This window comes from Brassica napus, chromosome C9, assembly GCF_020379485.1.
Source record: "Brassica napus cultivar Da-Ae chromosome C9, Da-Ae, whole genome shotgun sequence".
Classification (NCBI taxonomy): Eukaryota; Viridiplantae; Streptophyta; class Magnoliopsida; order Brassicales; family Brassicaceae; genus Brassica; species Brassica napus.
This window is the reverse complement of record NC_063452.1, coordinates 24,201,488-24,224,170: the sequence shown is the minus strand read 5'-3', so window position 1 is coordinate 24,224,170 and position 22,683 is coordinate 24,201,488. Positions and strand designations below refer to the sequence as shown.

General features: G+C 37.9%; 2 protein-coding genes and 1 pseudogene across 2 annotated transcripts; 2 read left to right on the top strand and 1 right to left on the bottom strand.

The window, feature by feature from the left end:
• Nucleotides 1-303: 303 nt before the first annotated feature.
• Nucleotides 304-5,288, top strand: LOC125592892. The gene is made up of 3 exons (XM_048768509.1): nucleotides 304-1,221; nucleotides 1,330-1,673; nucleotides 2,057-5,288. Exon 3 carries the CDS (start codon nucleotides 3,538-3,540, stop codon nucleotides 4,600-4,602), a length of 1,065 nt encoding a protein of 354 aa, XP_048624466.1. The 5' UTR covers nucleotides 304-1,221; nucleotides 1,330-1,673; nucleotides 2,057-3,537; the 3' UTR covers nucleotides 4,603-5,288.
• LOC106402391 (putative clathrin assembly protein At2g01600) lies at nucleotides 5,130-8,560 on the bottom strand. Its single transcript, XM_048768508.1, has 15 exons — nucleotides 8,298-8,560; nucleotides 8,120-8,189; nucleotides 7,944-8,041; nucleotides 7,599-7,737; nucleotides 7,378-7,505; nucleotides 7,192-7,284; nucleotides 7,036-7,086; nucleotides 6,878-6,943; nucleotides 6,728-6,793; nucleotides 6,561-6,641; nucleotides 6,391-6,471; nucleotides 6,129-6,308; nucleotides 5,967-6,048; nucleotides 5,740-5,855; nucleotides 5,130-5,655 (listed from the first exon to the last, which is right to left on the bottom strand). The coding sequence occupies exons 1-15, from the start codon at nucleotides 8,385-8,387 to the stop codon at nucleotides 5,284-5,286; spliced, it is 1,713 nt and encodes a 570-aa protein (XP_048624465.1). The 5' UTR covers nucleotides 8,388-8,560; the 3' UTR covers nucleotides 5,130-5,283.
• A 2,098-nt stretch (nucleotides 8,561-10,658) lies between these two features.
• On the top strand, nucleotides 10,659-14,879 carry LOC125592891 (annotated as a pseudogene).
• Nucleotides 14,880-22,683: the final 7,804 nt, after the last annotated feature.

Here is a 22,683-nt window from a genome sequence, read left to right as displayed (position 1 = left end):
TCTCAACTCTAAACCCTAAACCCTAAACTCTAAACCCTAAATTTTAAACCCTAAACCCTAAACCCTAAACTCTAAACCCTAAATTTTAAACCCTAAACCCTAAACCCTAAACCCTAAACTCTAAACCATAAACCCTAAAATCTAAACCCTAAACCCTAAAATTTAAACCCTAAACCCTAAACTCTAAACCCTAAACCCTAAACTCTAAATCCTAAACCCCACCCTTTAACTCTAAACCCTAAGTTTGTGACTTTTGATAAAACATTAAATGCTATTTTTGTGACTTTTGACCTTGAGTGCTAGTTTGGAAACAAAAACTTGATTTAGTGCTATTTTTGTCTTTTTCTCTTTTTGAAAATATAAAATTGGTTTTCTTTTTTATTAAAATAAAAGAAATATTTTGTGTTTAAAGATGATCGGACGGTTAGTGTAAGAGGGATACGAGGGATACGAGGTTGATCTAACGGTTCCAGAATTATTAGAACATTATCCCGCTGGATTGCTAAGACCATGAATATCGCTGGTGCTTAAGGGGTCCTTAATGAAATAAGCTCATTTAATTAAATGTAAAGTAAAATAAAAGGAAATAATCGATCCTTGATTATGCATTTTGGGAACCGAATTTAAAGGGTGTTTTCTTCTACTTGTCAGACTGAAACAGCCTCTGTTTTTTTTTTCATTTTTCTTTTCTCTCATTTTGTCTGTCGTTTTCTCTTCTGTTTTCGTTTTCTCCGCAAGCGATCGACGACTCTGTCGATGCTGTCGACCTCTCCTCCGTCTTCTATCCTCTTCACCGTCAGATCAACGATGACAACCCACCACGATCGACGAGTCTCTCGGTTCTCACGGCGTTGCCTCTGTCTTCTCTCATCTTCGCCGTCAGAGAAACGGTGGAAACCCACCACGATCGACGACTCTCGGAGACTTGACGGCGACTCCTCCATCTTCTGTCGTCTTCGGTGTCAGAGAAACGATGGAGAGGGCGACGACTCTCTCGGTCTACTCACGGCGTCGCCTCTGTCTTCTCTCATCTTCGCCGTCAGAGGAACGGTGGAAACCCACCACGATCGACGACTCTCGGAGACTTGACGGCGACTCCTCCGTCTTCTGTCGTCTTCGGTGTCAGAGGAACGATGGAGAGGGCGACAACTCTGTCGGTCTACTCCGTCGCTCTTTCAGATGGCTCTCATGTTCTATTCAACTTCCAGATCAACTACCCAAGTAATTAACTTTCTCACCTCATCCTTCTTTGTATTAATCTCTATTAGGGTTTTGATTGATCATATGTCTAAAGTTTAAAGGTGAATCCCTTTTTTATTTTCTTATCAGGTAGTGTGAGGAAGATTTCTCTATCTGCTATTCTGGAGAGGAAGAAGTCTCCCAACAGACTCTATCGGTTTTGATTGATCATATGTCTAAAGTTCAAAGGTGATTTAATTAGGTGTTATGAATATGAAGACACTTGTTTTTAATTATATGGTTCTTTGTTACACTGTGTGCTTTGCTAATTTGGTTTGCATTGATGAATCATGCGAGGAAGGAAAGATCAGAATGCACAAATTAGTGAGAACTTGAGGAGTGAAACACAGGAGGCGTATCAAAACCGGTAGCTCTCAAGTCATCTCAACGCCACTCTTCAAGCTCTTGGAGGCGTATCACCCTCTCTCGGTTAGGTTAGTGTGCAAACTTGATCTCATTACTTATGTTAATAAATGCTTAGAGTTAGGTGATGGTAATTAGAGTTAGGTGATGGTTAGAGTTAGGTTAAGGTAGTGAATATGCTTGTTATATTGTGGTTGTGGTGGTGATGAATGCTTCTGATAACTCTCAAATCTGATTAATGCGTGTTAGGAGAGTCTGCTTGGTAATAAACTTGTTAGAGTTAAGGCAATCAAATCTAATAAATTTGTTAGAGTAAAGGCAATTAAAAGCCAACTGGTAGCTCTTTTCATTTATAAAATCCTGTAGCTTTCTCTCTTTCTTTTCATCTTCAAACACGATCTCTCATTCTATTCTTCCTCAAACACATGGAATCTTCTACAATGACCATAAGAAGAAGTTTAACCTTCACCACGCTTGGGAGGAACTGCGGCATGACCAAAAGTGGTGTGAGCTTACAACAAGTAAGAGGGATCGCTAGGAAAAGAAAGTGTGAGGATGGAGCACAATCAGCCAGCTCCCAAGCAACTGTCGATCTTGATGATGAAGCAACGAAACGTCCTCCTGGTGTGAATGCAGCGAAAGCAGCATCTGGTAAGAGAAATGTGGTAGATCAGCAGGCTGCCTCTCAGTTTCAGACCATGTGGTCTATTAGAGAGAAAGACTTGGCTGTGAAAGAAAGACTCTCGAAGATGGGTTTGCTAGAGAGGCTCATTGGCAAAAATGAACCACTATCTGAATTTGAAGAAGCGCTTAAGCAGAAGCTAATAACAGAGATGTTGGGTTAATGTTCTGTTTGATGTCTACAAACTAGTGTCTTTGGTTAAATTTTCGGTTTGATGTTCTGTGTAATGGTCTGTTTCATGTTCTGTTTAACATCTATCTGTAAAATATTGTATGCTTCAATGTTAAATGTGAAATGCTCTGTTTTATTTATTTGCTTGCCACATCCTTGTTTCCTTATATATTTGAGATCACTGATGCATTTACATGAACTATGTTGAACATTGGGTTGACTCACTGATGTATTTACATGTATATGATTGTAGGACCATTTGAAGCATAGACACAGAGGCAAGAGAAGTCACGAGATGCACGAGATGTCATGTTCGGTTTGGCAAGAGAAGTCACGACAGGTTATGTTTGTATGTATGTGTCACGAGATTGTTTTTGGACGTGCATGAGAGTCAATGGTTTTATTTGTATGCATGTTTTGGTCACGAGATGTTCTACTTGTCTGCATGTTTTGGTCACGAGATTATCCACGGTTTTGGACGTGCATGTCACGAGATAATGCATGATTTCAGTCACGAGATTATCTATGTTTTTGTATGTTTAGGACAAAACAACTCCTCTTACTCTATATAAAGTTATTCATGATACAAGATTTCAAAACCACTTCTCTCGATCAAAATTAAAAATCACACAAGATTTTAAAGTCACTCCTCTCAATCAAGATTTCACTCTCCCATTTTTTCTTATTTGCTCAACTTCTTCACTTCTTTACTACGTTCACATTATTCAACATTTTGATCCTTCTTCACTCTCACGTTTGAAAAACCGTCCTTCACTCTCACATTTTGATCCTTCTTCCGCAAAACACTTTTTTACATTTTCATCACATATATGGCTTCATCTTCTAATAACAATTTTGAGGGAGTAGATGATGAAAGTTTTGATCAATATTTTGATCAACATTTTGAACAAACATTCGAGAATTTGGCGGAAAATTATGGTAATCAACAAGAAGAAAGGAAAAGAAGGAAAAAACGAATTCATATCGAAAGAAATCGTGAAGAAGACGATCTACGTTTATGGAATGATTATTTCAGTGAAACTCCAACATATCCTGAAAATCTATTCCGATGACGATTTAGAATGAACAAGAGATTGTTCATGCGTATTGTTGATCGACTCTCCAATGATGTTGAATTCTTTCGACAAAAGAAAGATGCTCTCGGAAGGCTTAGTCTCTCTCAACTTCAGAAGTGTACAACAGCCATACGTGTCTTGGCCTATGGTTCTGCGGCTGATGCTGTTGACGAATACCTCCGACTCGGTGCCACGATAGCTCGGTTGTGTGTGGAACATTTTGTGGAAGGAATAATATATTTATTCGGCGATGAGTACCTCAGAAGACCAACACCAACTGATCTTCAACGTCTACTTTATATTGGTGAGCAACGTGGCTTTCCTGGGATGATAGGGAGCATCGATTGTATGCATTGGGAGTGGAAGAATTGTACCACCGCTTGGAAAGGTCAATATTCACGTGGTTCGGGTAAACTCACAATCGTGTTAGAGGTGGTTGCTTCGTATGATTTATGGATATGGCATGCGTTTTTTGGACCTCCAGGTACCTTAAATGATATCAGTGTTCTTGATCGCTCACATGTTTTTGATGACATAATAAAAGGTCAAGCTCCGCAAGTTACTTTCTCTGTCAATGGAAAAGAGTATCATTTGGCTTACTATCTCACCGATGGTATTTATCCGAAATGGGTAACTTTTATCCAATCTATTCCAATACCACAAGGTCCGAAAGCGGCTTTATTTGCTCAACATCAAGAAGTTGTCCGAAAAGATGTCGAGCGTGCTTTTGGAGTCTTGCAAGCTCGATTTGCCATTGTTAAAAATCCCGCACTTTTTTGGGATAAAGCCAAAATTGGAAAGATTATGCGAGCATGTATCATACTCCATAATATGATAGTAGAAGACGAACGAGATGGATACACTCATTTTGATGTTTCAGAGTTCCAACAAAGAGTAGACACCGGAACTCCACATGTCGATCTCACGTATTCTGCAGATATACTTTCAAATATCGCCAATATGATGGGTGTTCGAACTAGAATTCGTGATAGACAAATGCATCAACAGCTCAAAGCTGATTTGGTTGAACATATATGGCGTAAATTTGGACGTGCTGGAGACAACTACTGAGCTCAGATGTTTTTCCAAATTATTCTCGATTATTGTACTAGTCTTTATTTTTATGTTTTTTTTTTAAAAAAATATATGTTTTAAATGTTATCTTTTAATATGTTTGAATTAATAAATAAATTTTATCTTTAAAAAAAAAAAAAAAATTTTAAGAATCCCTTATTAAGAAACTCTCATTGGAACGTTCCAAATGGGAATTTCTTAACTATGGTTCTAAACTCCATTTAAGTACATTTAAAATATTAAATAATCATTAAGAATCACGCTTAAGATCAAGGGATAAACATGCTGACATGGGTGAAGGCGATAAGTTGGTAACTGTGATAGGCCTAGTAACTGATAATGTTGTGTAATTTACGACTTTCTCCCTGAATTTGAACTTTATAAGAAAATAAATAATTCGGTGGTTTGGTTCACTAAAGTAAAAACGTGTCGAGTTATCAATAGACGCAAAGGGGAAAAAAGCAATGAGAACCAAAAGATGAGGCCCATTAGTGTGTAGTTCGAGAGCCCATAAGTTTTAAGAATGCGAATAAAGGGATTTACTCGTATTAAGAACAACATAGATCAAACAAATCATGTGAATTCAATTACTCACAAGTCACAAATAAAACCAATTCGCTCTCTACCTCCCCTCCACCAAAAAAAAAAACCAATGAAGATACAAACGTGAAAACATAATCAGATGAGACCAGTGCTGCGGAACGGATTATTATGTTGGTTAACCGCAAAATCACCAAACCCGCTTGTATTTGGCTGCTGCGAAACCGGGAATTCCCCAAAATCACCAAATGGATTACTACTATTATTATTGGCTTGGGCGTTTGGTGCTCCTACTAGCTGTAGTTGATGCTGCCCATAAGTTGGCTGGTAAGCACCAAAGGGGTTGTTCACAGCTGGCTGCTGAGGTGGCAGAGTACCGTTGGACGTTGCAAAAGGATCGTGAACTTCAAATGGGTTGGGGGCTGGTGCACCGTAGACAGGGCGTTGGGAGGCTATGTAGGCTCCATCATCGTATAGACTGTTCAGTGTAAGCGTGTCTAACCCTCCAGCCTATTCATTTAATGGTTTTTTGAAAAGTTAGCCTACAAAAACATTTTTTGCGTTCTACACAAAACAAAGAGAAGAATGCTTTACCAATTGCCTATCGGTGGCTGCAGAGATATCGTTGCTTGGTGTTGTTACCAGGGCAAGCTCCCATCCTGTAGGGTCGTAATCGTTTGCTTGGAAAGAACGAGGCGTTGAAGCGTTACCTGGAAACATAGGACCAAGAACAGAAATGAATCAGCCAAAAAAGGGTAACATCACCTCACTGGAAGGAGATTTATGGGCATACAATTAAGATGGTATAACAAGAAGCTCACCACCATCAGTTGAGATTATGGCTAAAGCAAGTGCATTTTGGTCCTCGATCGCTGATGCATCAGGAGCGGCAGTGTTCAGACCCTGCGTGGAAATCGAACAAAGAGAGTTCAGAATAGCAATGGAAATCAACACTCGTAAAGCAACAACAATAAGATTTTCACCAGTAGATCATCTGTATCAATAATGTCCTGAGACTGAGTGGTAGCTGAAGGAGGAGGCGGTGGGGAATGTTCTGTCTCTTCAGATACAAGAACGACATCATCTGAAGGCAGCACAACTTCACGTTCTTCATGAGACGGTTCAGTATCCTCGAGTCCATCATCTGGTCTATAAGTTAGAAGCTGGGATGTAGACAACTTCATTAGCAAGAGGCTAAAAGGCCAAATATTCCTGGATCATTAGTATGAGAAGATATGAATATACCAGTGGTTCAGCAGGGGCATCAACAGCACGCGGTGCTTCTTTAATATACTCTTCCATTGTTGTCAGAAAAGATTGTGGGGGCTGGAGAAAACATAAAACAACACACTGCATTAAGTGACAGGTACAAACAATAATTATCCATTTTGATTCAGAAAAAGCTCACGCAGTACCTCTCTTAACACAGGAAATTGAAAATTCCTAGCGAGTTCCAACCCTTTACAAGCTTCATAGAATTCAGAAAGGCTACGAGCCTGCAAAATTTTACATTTTCTCTCGTTTTAGACAAGAAAGTGACTACACACGTGAAAGTGTAAAGAAGTCCAATAGGCATCATCACCTGCTGACCAGCACGCTTGTATATTTCAAGGGAAGTGACGGCTTCATGTTTAGGCATTTCAAAGAACTGCAATAAATGAAAAACTGAGTAGGGAGAAAGGAAAGAAGATAGAGAGATATAATAACAACTATGATTAAAAACTAGACCTACTTTGTCAATGAGATTGATGATTCCGTCATTGATGGCACAATAGACTTTAAAACTCTCCTTCAACACCTATCATTCCATCACAAAGAAGCAAAGAAATTTCTAGCTTTGCTTTTCAACATGGAACAGATAAGTATGTGACCAGGACCATAATCACGTACCAGAGCCAGAGCATATTGTATAACATGATTGTGGTTAGCAGCGCCTTCTGGCTGAAAAAAAAAAAAAAAACAAAGTAAAAGGGCAAGACAGTTCATTGATAAGTAAATGCAGCAACAAAGAGTCAGCTACACAAACAGAAGAGATGAAAAAGGTACCTTGCAACCGATGAGACGATAGAGAAGCTGCTGCAAAGCAGGCAACTGGAGCAAGAGTTCTTCACCATCTAAATCCCTGGTTCTACTGTACCCCTGCCAATCCATAATATATACACAAATCTAAACCACCAGAAACAGAAAAAAAAAAAAGAGGTTCAAACGCAAGACAAAGAAAACAAGTGATACCTTATCCTGCCCTGGGGTAGCCTTAGTAAGAGGTTCAGCCTCAGTATCATATCTTAAAACCCTGAAGCATTCAAGCCGTTCCTCAAGGAATAAAGCATAAGTACGCACCCAAGCTGAACAATCCCAAGCTGTGATAGAAACCAAAAAAAAAAAAAGCCCAAGTTAGCGTTGAACACTCTCCGATTAAAAAAAAAAAAAAACAAATGTAGTAGACGACTCACCGATAGGGCCTGAATCATCCTTGAAGTTGGAAATCTGCAGAATCCGGCCTCTCTGCGAAAAATTGAGAAGCTCCTCTCTAAATGTGGGGTCTCCTTCCCTTAGAAGCCGGTGAATCACAATGAGTGTTTTCAGAGCAACCTATTGAAGCAGCAACAACAACAACAAGAGAGAGGATACGCATAAAGCAAATAACACAATTTCAAAACCTAAAGGATCATTAATCATTCAAAAATGAGCAAGGCTGGTCTTGAGATTCATCCGACTTGAAACAATTACTAAATGATTTATACATATATATATATATATATTTATATTTAAAATAAATTTGACGTTTAAGTGAGTACCGTCCAGTTTCTAGTTTTATGCAAACGGCGGGTAAGGGCGTGAATGCAATAGGCAACATCTGCTCGAGCACGTGTCACTGCTGTTGCTGCGAATATTTCTGATACAAATAGATAGAGAAATTATTTTCAAAAAAAAAAAAAAAACAGAATTCAAAAAGAAAATCGAAATCACTCACTTCTGAGATGGCGATCTTTGGGAGGACACTCGACGTGATTCGTAGCTTTGACTATGGCAACATCTAAATCCTATAGATAACAACAACATGAAATTTTATTTTAAAAAAAATATTCGAACGACTAACAGATGGATTTTCATATAAACAAAGAATTGAGAAAATCGGGAGAAGCGCGTACGGCGTAATCGCTGTTGACGCGGACAAGGCCGACTTTGGTGGTGTCTTTTAAGGCTCCATAAGCCTTACGCCACGACTGAAGCGTGCCCATCGGAGTAGACTCCTTCAGATCTCTTCACTCTCTCTCTCTCTCCCGACGACTCCGGTGATTACGTGTCGCAATCTCCTCCTACCTTCTTCCCGAGAACACTGACGAAGAACAACCAAGAAGGGGCTCGTTCCGTTTTTAAAAATGTCAATAAATTCATACCAGAAAATATATATATGAAAATGCTATTTATTGAATTTTCTTACCAAGATGAAGCAAGAATTGATTTTCTTTTGATTTTATTGGACTTTTACTGTACATTTTAATAAATTATTTCTATGGCCATGTTCGTTTACGTGTCGTGCGACCTGCGACCTGTGACTGATCGCAGCTCGCAGGTTGTTGTTCGTTTTGCTGTCGCGTAACATGCGACCTGCGATTGGTCGCATGTCGCAAGTCGCAGGTTGTTGTTCGTTTTGATGTCGCGCGACTGATCGCGCGACCAGTCGCGGGTTTCCATTCAAATCGCCCGAAAAAACAGCTACTAAAAATTAAGAAAATTTTGATCGCGCGACTGGTCGCAGGTCACAGATCGCAGGTCGCGCGACACGTAAACGAACATAGTTTTAGTCGCAGGTCGCAGGTTTAGTCGCATGTCACAAGTCGCAGGTCGCGCGACACGTAAACGAACGTAATCTTAGTCGCAAGTCGCAAGTCGCAGGTCGCGCGACACGTAAACGAACATGGCCTATATTTGCCTTACAAATTTATTTCCATATTTACATCATGATGAATTTATTTTATTTTTTTCAATAGTAGGATTCATAATTAAAGCTCACGCAAAGCATAATTGGTAATGATATATATTCTTGAAAATTTTGACAGTATTAAGAGCATGATTATTGGGGGTTTTTAGGGTGAAATTTTTATCGTTTTAAGAAACGGATTTTTATATTCTGATAAGAACCTCACTCTAAGAATACTCAATAATCATGCTCTAATGACCTAACTAGTAACAAGAATAGAATCTGTTCCTCTGGATTGTTATCTATTTATCTATAATTGTGGCACCTTTTTATTATACAATCACAAAGCCATGTGTGCCTAAGCGATATATTGCTCATTGTACACATTTATAGCATCTCCAAAAAATATTATATAACTCTAAATATGAAGTTTTTTGCTTTCCAAAAATAAATTTCAAAAATTTTAATTTTAAGTTTACACATAAAATTAAATAAAACTTTAAAAGAAGATTTAAAATATTTAAAACTAGATTTAAATAACAAAAATATACAAAAGAAACTTAACAAAAAAACTTTCAAAAAATTACATGAAATTACACATATTTAAATATAACAACAACACTGATAGTCATGTAAGTTTGATCTGGAACCTTCAAAATTTCCAAATATTGTCCAATTTGTTTTGTGTAACTGAAAATAGTTGTTGTTGTTGTTGATGATGTCTTTTCGTACAATTTTTTTTTATTCATATTGAATATATTCACGAGTATTAATATTATCGATAAAAGTTAGTCTTTTAGCAATATTTTATGTTTCTCTTTTGCATTCTTGTTACGATCTAGTGTATTTACAAGTATTCATATCACCTAATTTCAACAATTTCTATACCTAATCTACAAATTAAAAATGAGGAGAGCCATTTTTACTTCGAAATGCACTAGTATATCATATATGCATTACGAAAATCACTTTATGGAATAATATGGTATTTTGCTTGAAGTTTAATATTAATTAAGTTAGTCTGTTTAAAATTTTATATTTTAATATAATATTTTATTAGTTAATATTGTTTTAATATGTTTATATATGTGCTAGTTATTTTCAAAAGTTTTATGAATTCAAATTGATTATGACAAATATAAGGACCATATTATAAAATACAAATAGTTTTGAATTTGAGTTTGAAATTTTGTTTTTGGAGAATAACACCTTTAAACTTCAAATAAAAAGTTTGGGAAACTTCAAAATAGAGTTTCTTACCGGAGATGTTCTTTTTGTAAGCTTTAAAAGATGGTTAATGAATAAATAAATTAAAAAAGGTTGAGAAATACGGTGGAGATTACAGATGGGAGCTTGAGAAATGTTGGCCACCGAACCAACATCTGCCCACCCATACGCTTGTCAATACAAGTCTACTTGGATTACATTGGCGGCTCTTGTCTCACACTTTAATTTTATTGCTCGCAAAGCTAATGTGCTAGCTGACAATTACTAAATTGGTTAGGGTTTTATTTACTAATTGGATCGTAAGTCGTAACTATTTGAATTCACCATCCAATTAGGAGTATGACTGGTAAATTTTAGAATAACTTAAATAGAATAGAGAGATAACGACCTATTTCCACGTCAAAACTTTTGTATACCAACAAATATACACAATTTTCAACACGGTCATAATTGCATACAACTAAAGTATTTTAACCTATTATCTCTCCATCAGAAAGAAGTATAGTAAGAAAAATGTCAACATAGATAGTAAGAAAAATGTCAACATAGTTTATTTCTCACTTCAATAATAAGCGAGGGAGTAAGGTGAACTATACACTTCTAAGACCACAATTAACGCTGAAACCCGAAATGGGTTTTAAAAAAAAATATTTATTTTTATTTTATTTTTTTTGTCTGAATAAAAAAAAATTAAAAACCAACCAATCACAGGCCGCCACGTGTCAGTGGACCCGCGAACAGTTGAAAAACTCAGCTAACAGAGATCTTTATTCTGGACTTTCTAGCACCGGTTTTTCCCTCCATGTGGGCCCCTCCCCCCTTAAAACCCCACTAAAACCCCACTAAAGCCTCCATATAATCATGCCCTAACAAAACAATAATATGAGTAAAAGAGATAAAGTTAGTTTCACCTCATTGGTAGAAAATAAGTTGAATTAAAAGGGAAAAAAATGTCACTAAAATATTCTAGATAGAACTGTTTTTTAGTGGAGGTTATTGGTTGTTGTATTTTAATATATTTGCAAATCCAAATTAAATCTAGTGTTATTGCTTATGTGATTTTCAAATATGTATTAAAATCATGCGTTATTGGTTTAATAATTCATAAATTCTATATCAAATCAAGTGTTATTCAATCGTACGGGTTTACTAATAAATTTGATTTTATAATGGATTTAAATGGATTTTTTTGGATTTTTTTGTTAAAAATACAAAGACTCAAATCCGAGAGAAAACCTCCAGATTTGTAAATACAAATCAAATTTTTTTTAAAATCTGCATATTTTACGTGAATTTATAAATCAATCAAAATATATAAACCAATAATAATAATAGTAAAAATAGTTAGCGACTATACTCCACTGATCTAATGCAATGGAAAGGTTTTGATTATAAGCAGTGTCGGTTTATGAATTCTAAGATTAGAAGCGTACAAAAAATATTTTGGCTACTTCTCTGAAAATAAAAATAAAAGAAAAAAGGATTATGAAAGGTCGGAATAGAGGAAGATTGTAATCTTGAGATTATATCACTACACCAAAAGAAATTTTGAAAATTTGTAACTGAGAAATGTTTGATAAATGAATTACTCGAAAATTCATGCTTTCTTGGCATGGTCCAAGGGCCGGTTCTGATTATAACTATCAATTGTTTTTGCTGCTACAAACCCAAATTTGATATTTAGTGTAGAATTAAAATTTTTTTATATATATGACCCCTATAAAACAGTGAAATGGTGGAACATAGACAGAACTATATGGTATATAACCGGTGGTGGATTAGAAGAGTCATGCTAAGTAAAATAATTTCTTTTACAAATATAGATACACATGAAAGTTATCAGCTTATTTAATTTTAGAAGTTCAGTAGAAGCAGTAGAAGTAGCCCTGGGATTTCTAACCGAATCGATCGGTCCGAACCGAGCATTGTTGAATTCGGTTATTTTTCGGTTATGAAGAACAAACCGATCGGAAGATGTTTTAAGAATGTTCGGTTAGTGTCTCGGTTCGGTTCGGTTCATGATATCCGATCGGTTAACCGAAATTTAATCTATCTATATATACCTCTTATCAATCTTATTTGTCGGCTCAACCCTAAGAAACCTAATCAGTCGCTCTTTTTTCCTCTCAAACCCGTGCCTTCGCTTCGCCAATTTTCAACCCCAGTAATCTTGTCTTCCTCGTTTGATTCTCACATCTTTCTGACCACAAGGTAGGTTCTTCACTCACTTATGTAGTTCTGTGCAGTTCTTGAGTTTGGTTTCGTGTTTGCGATCGATTTGGGAGTTAAGGTTTCTGCCGAAATCAATTAGGGGTTTATGATTTAGGTCGAATGAGAATAAATTATTAACTTGACAGTGTGTTAGTGAAGCCAAGAATATTATATTCTGGTTTAGATTAAGTCTCCTAGAATCGTGGACATATCCCACATATCTTGTAACAGTTTACTCTTTATATACTGTTGTAAATCACGTTAATGATTAAGGGAAAATACTTCCATTTTCATGGTATTTGAGGGTTCATCATCTTCTCGATCTTGAACCATTCTTCCCGTTCTTTTCTTCCTCCTTCTCTTACAACTCTCACTTCTTATCTCTAACCTCCGATCTCCATGGCTGCTCCTCTTACATCTCTGGAACGCGCCTATGGCGTTACAAATATCAAACAGCATATCCCAATCATACTTGACCGTGATGATCACAATTACGATGCCTGGAGAGAGCTTTTCTTGACCCATTGTCAGAGCTTTGACGTCTCCGGTCACCTTGATGGAACCTTGCTACCGACGGACGATAATGATACTGCTTGGACTAAACATGATGGGCTAGTTAAACTGTGGCTGTATGGTACGCTAACCAAAGAACTATTCAAAATCAGCTTCAAAACCGGTGGAACCGCTAGAGAAATTTGGATCCGCATTGAAAATTTCTTTCGCAACAACAAAGAAGCGAGGGCTCTGTAATTGGATCACGACCTGCGAACAAAAGAGATTGGTGATCTCTCAATCCATACTTATTGCCAATACCTAAAGTCAATCGCTGATCTGTTGGCTAATGTTGACGCACCGGTAACTGATCGTACGCTCGTTACTTATCTCCTCAATGGCCTCAGCAACAAATACGACAACATCATCAATGTGATAAAGCATCGCCAACCGTTCCCTTCCTTTGATGATGCTCGTTCAATGCTTCTTCTATAGGAAGATCGGCTAAACAGAGGAAAGAAAACCTCTGCCGTCAGTGATTCTTCATCTTCAGACAAAGTCCTTAACGTCTCAGCGCCACCATCAAAATCCAACAATCAGTCTCATCAACAAAAGTTCTACAACAACAGAGGAAAGAAGCAGAACAACAGAGGTCGTGGCCGAGGCTACAACAACCAAGCACGGCCAATGTACAATCAATGGGGCGTTCCTTATTGGTCAAATGGCTATCCTATGTGGATGCAACCACAACCTATGCACTGGGCCAATCAACAACAGATGCCTCCGAATGCAAACACAGGACTACTCGGCCCACGTCCTCTCCAAAATCAGCAAGCGCTCTAAGTCCAAACGGCTAACATCATGGAACAACCTCAGATGACTACCAACTTTGCCTCAGCCTTCAACACAATGACGTTGATGGATCCAGCAGATCATCAGTGGTATATGGACTCCGGAGCTACCTCTCATCTGACCAACTCCGCAGGTAATCTCAAGTCTATTCTTAATGATAACATCAGACACACGGTAACAGTTGCCAATGGGGGTCAGATTCCTATCTTTCAAAAGGGCTCATTTTTTTTCCTTCTTCTTCTCGTCTTCTAAATCTTACTTCCGTTTAGTCACACCTTCTATAATCAAAAATCTTGTCTCCGTTCTCAAATTTACTAAATATAATGCTTGTTCCATTGAGTTTGACCCTAATGGTTTTTCTGTGAAGGACCTTTGGACTCGACGGACACTTCTCCGCAGTGACAGTACTGGCGATCTCTATCCTGTTTTTCCCACAAATAAGCTTTCTTCTCAGCATTCAGCTTTCCTCACAGCAACGTCCACTACTTGGCATCGTCGTCTTTCTCATTTGAATAATCAAACACTAAAGTCTTTGCTTTCTTCCAATGATTTACGATGTAATAAACATGATCATACATCGGTTTGTGATGCTTGCCAGTTAGGCAAACAAATAAAATTGCCATTTCATTCATCTGATTCAACTGTCACTGCTCCTTTCGACATAGTACACTCTGATCTTTGGACCTCGCCAGTCCTTAGCTTAAGTGGTCACAAATACTATGTTCTTTTTCTTGATCAGTTCAGTCACTTTCTTTGGGTTTATCCCATTCGATCTAAAGAGGAGGTTTTCTCAAAATTTCACCTCTTCTCTACCTATGTTGAAAACCATTTCAAAACTCAGATCAAATCTTTGCAATGTGATAATGGAACAGAGTATAACAACTCAAAGTTCCAGAATTACTTTGCCACAAAAAGGCATCACATTTCGTTTTTCTTGCCCTTACACGTCGCAACAAAATGGACGATCAGAGAGAATGATTCGTACTATTAATAATTCAATACGATCACTTCTCTATCAAGCCAAACTCACTTCCTCGTTTTGGGTCGAGGCTCTTCATGCTTCTGTTCATGTCCTAAACCTCTAACCTTCAACTTCTATAGCCAACTAAATACCTTTCTCTAAGCTCTTCAAAAAGCCCGTTTCTTACTCCCATTTAAGAGTTTTTGGCAGCCTCTGTTACCCAAATCAAAATCACTCTAATGCATCTAAACTTTCACCGCATTCCTCGCGATGTATGTTTCTGGGGTATCCACAATTCCATCGTGGCTATCGTTGTTTTGACTTAACCACCAGAAATATTATCATATCACGAAACGTGATCTTTGATGAAACCGCTTTCCCGTATAACAATCCAAACACCCCATCGGATTCATCTTACAAATTTATTGAGGAAGAAACACAACCATCTCCATATCTAAAGTCTGTTCTTATAAACCCAACTGCTACTCCTATCCCAACAACGGCAGCTATTGCTCCGTCTCCACCGCCAGTGTCAACTCAAGCTGCTCCCGCGGTCTAATAGGCTCCTAGACACTCCATGGCAACTCGATCAAAGAGTGGAATTCATAAGCCCAAACAGGTTCCGTCTCTTCTAACACAAAATCAATCTCCTTTACCAAAAATCTACAAAGATGCCCTTTCCGACCCCAATTGGAACTCATCTATGAACTGTGAGTTTGATGCTATTATTAAGAGTCGTACTTTTGATCTGGTCCCGCGCCCTAAGAACACTAACATTGTACGTTGTATGTGGCTACACAAGCACAAGTATGATGCGCAGGGGAACTTCAAGTCTCATAAATCGAGACTGGTTGCAAATGGCAAATCGCAACAAAAAGGCATCGACTTCTCTGAAACCTTCAGTCCCGTTGTAAAACCGGAAACAATACGGAGTGTGCTTCATGTCGCGTTGGCTAACGACTGGTCGGTGCATCAATTGGACGTTCAAAATGATTTTCTTCATGGCACTCATTGATGAAACCGTCTACATGTTCCAGCCTCCCGGGTTCGTGGACTCAACAAAATCGGATCACGTATGTAAGTTGAATCGCTCAATATATGGCTTGAAGCAATCTCCTCGCGCTTGGAACGCTCGGTTTGTGCGATTCATCACCTCTCAAGGTTTTAAGCAAAGCAGGAGTGATGCGAGTCTGTTCGTTTACAAGAGAGGGAACGACATCAGTTATTTACTACTATATGTGGACGACATTATAGTCACTTCGTCGTCTTCCCTTCTCACCTCAAAAATCATCACCGCAATGAAGCATGAATTTCCTATGACTGACGGTGGTTTCATCAATTCATTCTTGGGCATTGCTGCAGTTCACAACGACAAAGGCATGTTCTTGCATCAGTCGCTATGCCGAGGACATCTTGCTCAGAGCTGGCATGCAAGACTGCAAACCGGTAGCTACACCAGTGGATTTAAAGTCCAAACTCGCAAAAGACATAGGAAAACCGCTAAACAACCCGACCGAGTATCGAAGTCTCGCAGGAGCTTTACAATATCTAACATTTACAAGACCAGATATTGCTTATTCAGTTCAACAACTTTGTCTCTTCATGCATGATCCGCGAGACATACACATGCAAGCTCTACGTCGCATTCTACGCTACTTACAGGGAACTAAAGACAGAGGGTTACAGCTACTAAAACATCAACAACTTTCTTTGACGGCTTATTCAGATGTCGATTGGGCCGAATGTCCTACTACGAGGCACTCAACGTCAGGGTTTTGTGTGTGTTTTAGGCGACAACCTCATGTCCTGGTCTGCAAAACGCCAGCCTACAGTGTCACGATTAAGTGCCAAAGCCGAATATAAAGGAGTCGCAAATGCGGTAGCTGAAGTGTGCTGGCTACGCAACCTCCTCCTAGAACTGCATTGCCCTCTCCAACATGCCACCATTGTGTACTGCGACAACATAAGTGCTGTCTACCTCTCCTCAAATCCAGTGCAACATCAACGTACTAAGCACATAGAAATAGACATACACTTTGTTAGAGAAAAAGTACAAATGGGCAAAGTGAGAGTTCATCACATACCGGCTGGTTCACAGTATGCGGATATCTTCACTAAAGGACTACCCACCTCCTTGTTTAACAGCTTCCGCTCCAGTCTTGGTGTCAATACAATCGACCCTGCGACTGCGGGGGGGGGGGGGGGTGTTAGTGAAACCAAGAATATTCTATTCTGGTTTAGATTTAGTCTCCTAGAATCGTGGACGTATCCCACATATCTTGTAACAGTTTACTCTTTATATACTGTTGTAAATCACGTTAATGATTAAGGGAAAATACTTTCATTTTCACAGTGTCTCTTAGGGTTTGTTAATCGATTTTCAGTTTAGGGTTTGAGTTTACGATTGATTTGGGAGTTAAGGGTTTCTATCGAAATCAATTATGGGGTTATGATTTGGCTTGAAAGATGAAACGGTTATCATTATGGGAGTGTCTAAATTTAATGAGTTGGTATGAATTTGATATTTAGATGTTCATGGTGGGTTCAGGCCGACGGTTTAGTCATTAACGAGTGTCTTGTGTTTGTCTGTCGATACTCTCTTTCTCTCTAACTTGATTTTTTCATCTTATTATGTAGATGTGAGGTTGTGAAGACAATGATGAACTACTTTAATCAGGAGTCATTAGGTAATCTGTTGGCTTCTTCCTTTAAGATTTCATATGTTTTCAATGCTGATTGTGACTGTCTTTCTTTTTCATTGTGTAGATTAGGATATTCTGCAAGTTTAATGAGAATCTTTTAGAATTAGAGGTAATATTCTTCTGTTGCTTAACTGGTTTTAGTGTCAATTGTGCATTGTTCTGTTTTCTTCATTGACTTTTTCACTTCAACACGTTGCAGGTTTCAGTGCGAGCCTCATGGTGACTTTTCCTATAGTTTTGTTTGGTTACTCTTTCTGCTTTGTTGGACATTCTAAGACGTTTTTGGAATTATATGAATCTTGCTTTTTGAAGTGTGTATTGCAAAGTGATAGATTCAGAATGTTTGACCTTTGTTTTTTTGTTAGATTGCGGAAAGATAAACAATTACATGTAGGTTTTGCTGATTACGTTTGTTTTTACTGATAAATTTTAATTTTTTAGTTACAAAACCGAAAATAACCGAAAAGAAAATTGGCTATTCCGTAAATATTATAAAAATTCGATTATTTTCGGAAATAAATTGAAAACCGAAAAAACCGACCTCCGAACCGAACCGAACCGAATTTAATTTCGGTTAATTTCGGAATTAATTTCCAAAATTTTGGTTAACCGAAAACCGACGGTTCGGTTCGGTTTCGGAAAACCGAAATTGCAGGCCTAAGTAGAAGCATAGGCTTCCGGCTTTTAAATAATAGATTGTATTCGGCCCTAATTTCATAAATATCTCCTTAGTCTAATAAAAATAAACATTTATTCCCTAACGTAAACATCAAGACTGGTTTCCCTGCAACATCAATCATCTGATTATGGTATTAGACTTTTGTGATTATCAAGCATAAGCTTAGTCCTAACACGATTACTTTACCACCGGCAAAAAGAATATGGTTAACGTGTAAATCTGTTATAACGATGTTGTGCACTTGAAGAAGCCTTTACTTTCATACCCAAAGGAAGAAGGTGTGATCAACTATCGTTACTTCCGTAATGACTTGAAAATGGTTACATTAGTCACTAAACATCACAACTATCGTTTTCTCAAGGCTAATCGTTCTATACCAAAGCCCCACCCACTCTTAAACCACATTGTTAAATCATTATAACACAACAAAAGAAATGATCCCATCTTAAATGAAGAATCTGTTATGAAATAACTTATAATTTATAGTATCGAGAAATTTAAATAAGAGTAGAATTTAATACCCGTAGGAAGCAAATAACACTACTATAAATGAGAGAGTTTATTATAAGTAAGAAGAAGAAGATGTAATGGTGTTTTCTTATAAACTCTTGTTCTTGTTTATGGTGTACAAAATAGTGAGATGAGTGATGATATTTATAGTGAACAACAATGCATAAAATATCAAAGATGGTGCTTGATTTGGTAAATGAGTGGGTGATCATAGTGCTTGATGAGTAGATGATCATAGTGCTTGATGAGTAGATGATCATAGTGCTTGAGTTGGTAAAGGAGTGGAGGATCATTTCAAAGTTTATCTTATAACACTCCCCCTTGATCATCCATCTTGTATTAAATTAAGTTTCGTAACACTCCCCTTGGGAACCGGTGTCACTCTCCGCTCTCGCTTAACGTCTTTGTTGCCTCGTTAAAAACCTTTCTAGGAAAACCCAATGGGAAAAACCATAGTTAGGTAAAAAGAGTACAACTACGTAAGCTCCCCCTCGATTGAGCAGTCATAGATCCTTCTGATGACGCATTCCAATGTTATGGACATGTTTTCTGAATACCGAAGTAGGAAGTGCTTTTGTGAAGAGGTCGGCTGCATTGTCGCATGATCGGACATATCTTACTTCAATCTCTTTCTTCTTCTCGAGCTCTTGGGTGTATGAGAAGAACTTTGGATGTATATGTTTTGTTCTATCACTTTTGATATATCCTTCCTTCGTTTGAGCAACACATGCTGCATTGTCTTCATATAGAATAGTTGGCCCCGTACTTTTGTCAATCCCACTACTTGAACAAATGTGTTGGCTTATTGATCTTAGCCATACACATTCTTTACTTGCTTCATGGAGTGCGATGATCTCAGCATGATTTGAAGAGGTAGCCACAAGCGTTTGTTTCTGAGAACGCCAAGATATAGCAGTGCCTCCGATCGTAAAAACATATCCTGTTTGCGATCGGGCTTTGTGTGGATCTGAAAGATATCCTGCATCTGCAAAACCAACCATTTGACCATTTGAATCTTTAGGGTAAAATAAGCCTAAATCAATAGTCCCTTGTAAGTAACGAAAGACATGTTTAATTCCATTCCAATGTCTTCGTGTTGGAGATGAGCTAAATCTTGCTAGAAGATTAACAGCGAATGATATATCAGGCCGTGTACAATTTGCAAGGTACATCAACGCTCCAATTGCACTTAGATATGGTACTTCCGGACCAAGTATCTCTTCTTTTTCCTCAGGTGGTCGAAATGGATCACTTTCAATGTTAAGTGATCTAACGACCATCGGGGTGCTAAGAGGAGTTGATTTATCCATGTTAAATCGTTTCAACACTCTTTTAGTGTATGTGGATTGATGCACAAATATACCATTTTGTGAATGTTCTATTTGTAGGCCAAGACAATACTGTGTCTGTCCAAGATCTTTCATCTCAAATTCTCCTTTGAGATAGTCTGATGCCTTTTGTATTTCTTTTTGAGTTCCAATAATATTTAGATCATCAACATATACCGCGATTATCACAAATCCGGATGTTGTTTTCTTGATGAAAACACATGGGCATATAGGATCATTCACATATCCTTCTTTTGTTAAATGTTCACTGAGACGATTGTACCACATACGTCCAGATTGTTTTAACCCATATAATGATCTTTGCAATTTTATTGCACATAACTCTTTAGGTTTGGAACTTAATGCTTCTGGCATTTTAAATCCATCAGGGATTTTCATGTAGATATCAGTATCTAATGATCCGTATAGATAAGCTGTAACAACATCCATGAGACGCATCTCAAGATTTTTATCAGCGGCTAGACTCATCAGGAATCTAAATGTGATCGCATCCATTACAGGAGAATATGTTTCCTCATAATCAATACCAGGTCTTTGAGAAAATCCTTGGGCTACAAGGCGAGCTTTATACCTTGTAATCTCATTTTTCTCATTTCGTTTTCGAACGAAAATCCATCTGTACCCAACTGGTCTCACATCTTCAGGTGTGAGTACAATAGATCCAAACACTTTTCGTTTGTTAAGCGAATCAAGTTCGATTTGTATTGCTTCTTTCCATTTATTCCAATCATGTCTCTTTTGACATTCATATATGGATTTCGGTTCTGGATCATCGGTATCTTCATTTACCTCACCTGACACGATATATGAGAAAGCATCATCAAGATCATTTTGTTCATTTCTATTCCATATCCTTTTATTGTGGATGTAATTAATAGAAATCTCATGATTATCTTTCGATTCATGATGCTCTGATTCATCAGAGTCCTTATCATTTATTTCTTCCAAAATATTTTCTGCTATTTTGGGTGCATCATATATTTCAGCTTTCTTCTGTTTCCTAGGATTCTTATCCTTAGAACCAGCAGGTCTACCACGCTTCAGGCGTGTTTTTGGTTCTCGTGTGTCATCCTCCTTTTCTTGTTCATTTGGCATTTTGATACGAGCAGGAGCATTTGCAGCTGGTATATGAGATTTAGTTACCGTCTTGGTATCTGCAAATGCATCAGGTAGCTGGTTAGCTATACTCTGTAAATGCATAATTCGTCGAACTTCTAGTTCTGACTCTTTAGTAGGAGGATCAAGATATAACAATGATGGTACACTCCATTTTATATCACTTCCAACATTTTTGTTTTCTCCCCCTAGAACTGGGAATACATTTTCGTCAAAATGACAATCAGCAAAACGTGCTGTAAAGACGTCACCAGTCTGTGGTTCTAGGTATCTTATAATTGATGGAGAATCACAACCAACATATATTCCCAACCTTCTTTGTGGTCCCATCTTTGTTCGTTGTGGTGGTGCTACAGGCACATATACCGCACAACCAAAGATTCTAAAGTGGGAAATGTTTGGTTCTCGACCAAACGCTAACTGAAGTGGGGAATACTTATGGTATGCACTCGGTCTGATCCGAATGAGTGCTTCTGCATGCAAAATGGCATGTCCCCATACAGAGGTTGGAAGTTTTGATCTCATGATCAATGGTCTTGCAATCAATTGCAGACGCTTAATTAAAGATTCAGCCAAACCATTTTGCGTATGAACATGAGCAACTGAATGTTCAACTTCAATTCCCATTACCATACAATAGTCATTGAATGCTTGGGATGTGAATTCACCAGCGTTGTCTAGTCTAACTCTTTTAATAGTATAATCAGGAAACTGTGCTCGCAGTTTGATTATCTGAGTTAGAAATCTCGCAAATGCCACATTTCGAGATGATAATAGACAAACGTGTGACCATCTACTGGATGCGTCAATTAATACCATAAAATAGTGGAATGGTCCACATGGTGGATGTATCGGTCCACATATATCACCTTGAATTCTTTCAAGGAACTTTGGTGATTCTTTATCGATTTTGGTTGGCGATGGCCTTACGATCAATTTTCCTAGAGAACATGCAACACATGTCATTTTATTCCCTTGAGAAATCTCCTGGATTTTCAGTGAATGACCATGTGAGCTCTCTATGATTCTACGCATCATTGTACAGCCTGGATGGCCAAGGCGATCATGCCATAACGTGAACTCTTCTGGGTTCCGTTTTACTACAAGATTTGATTCGATCTCATCGATATAAGTATGATGTAATCCCGAAGGAAGTTCTGGAAACTTTTCCAATATGTGCTTTCTGCCACATTTTTCAGAAATTACATACATGTATTTCTTTCCATCCTCAGTTGCAGACTGAGTATCATATCCGTGAAGATATATGTCTTTAAAACTCAACAAATTCCTTTTAGAACTCGGAGAATATAAAGCATTATTTATGGAAAATTTTGTTCCATTCGGCAAAGTAAAGTTTGCTTTACCAGTTCCTTCAATCACGTCTGCAGGACCTGATATTGTATTGACGACAATTCTTGTCGGTTTTATATCAGAGAAATATCTCTTTTGTCTCAGAATAGTGTGCGTTGTTCCACTATCTGGTATGCATATTTCACGAATCCGTTTCTTGGATT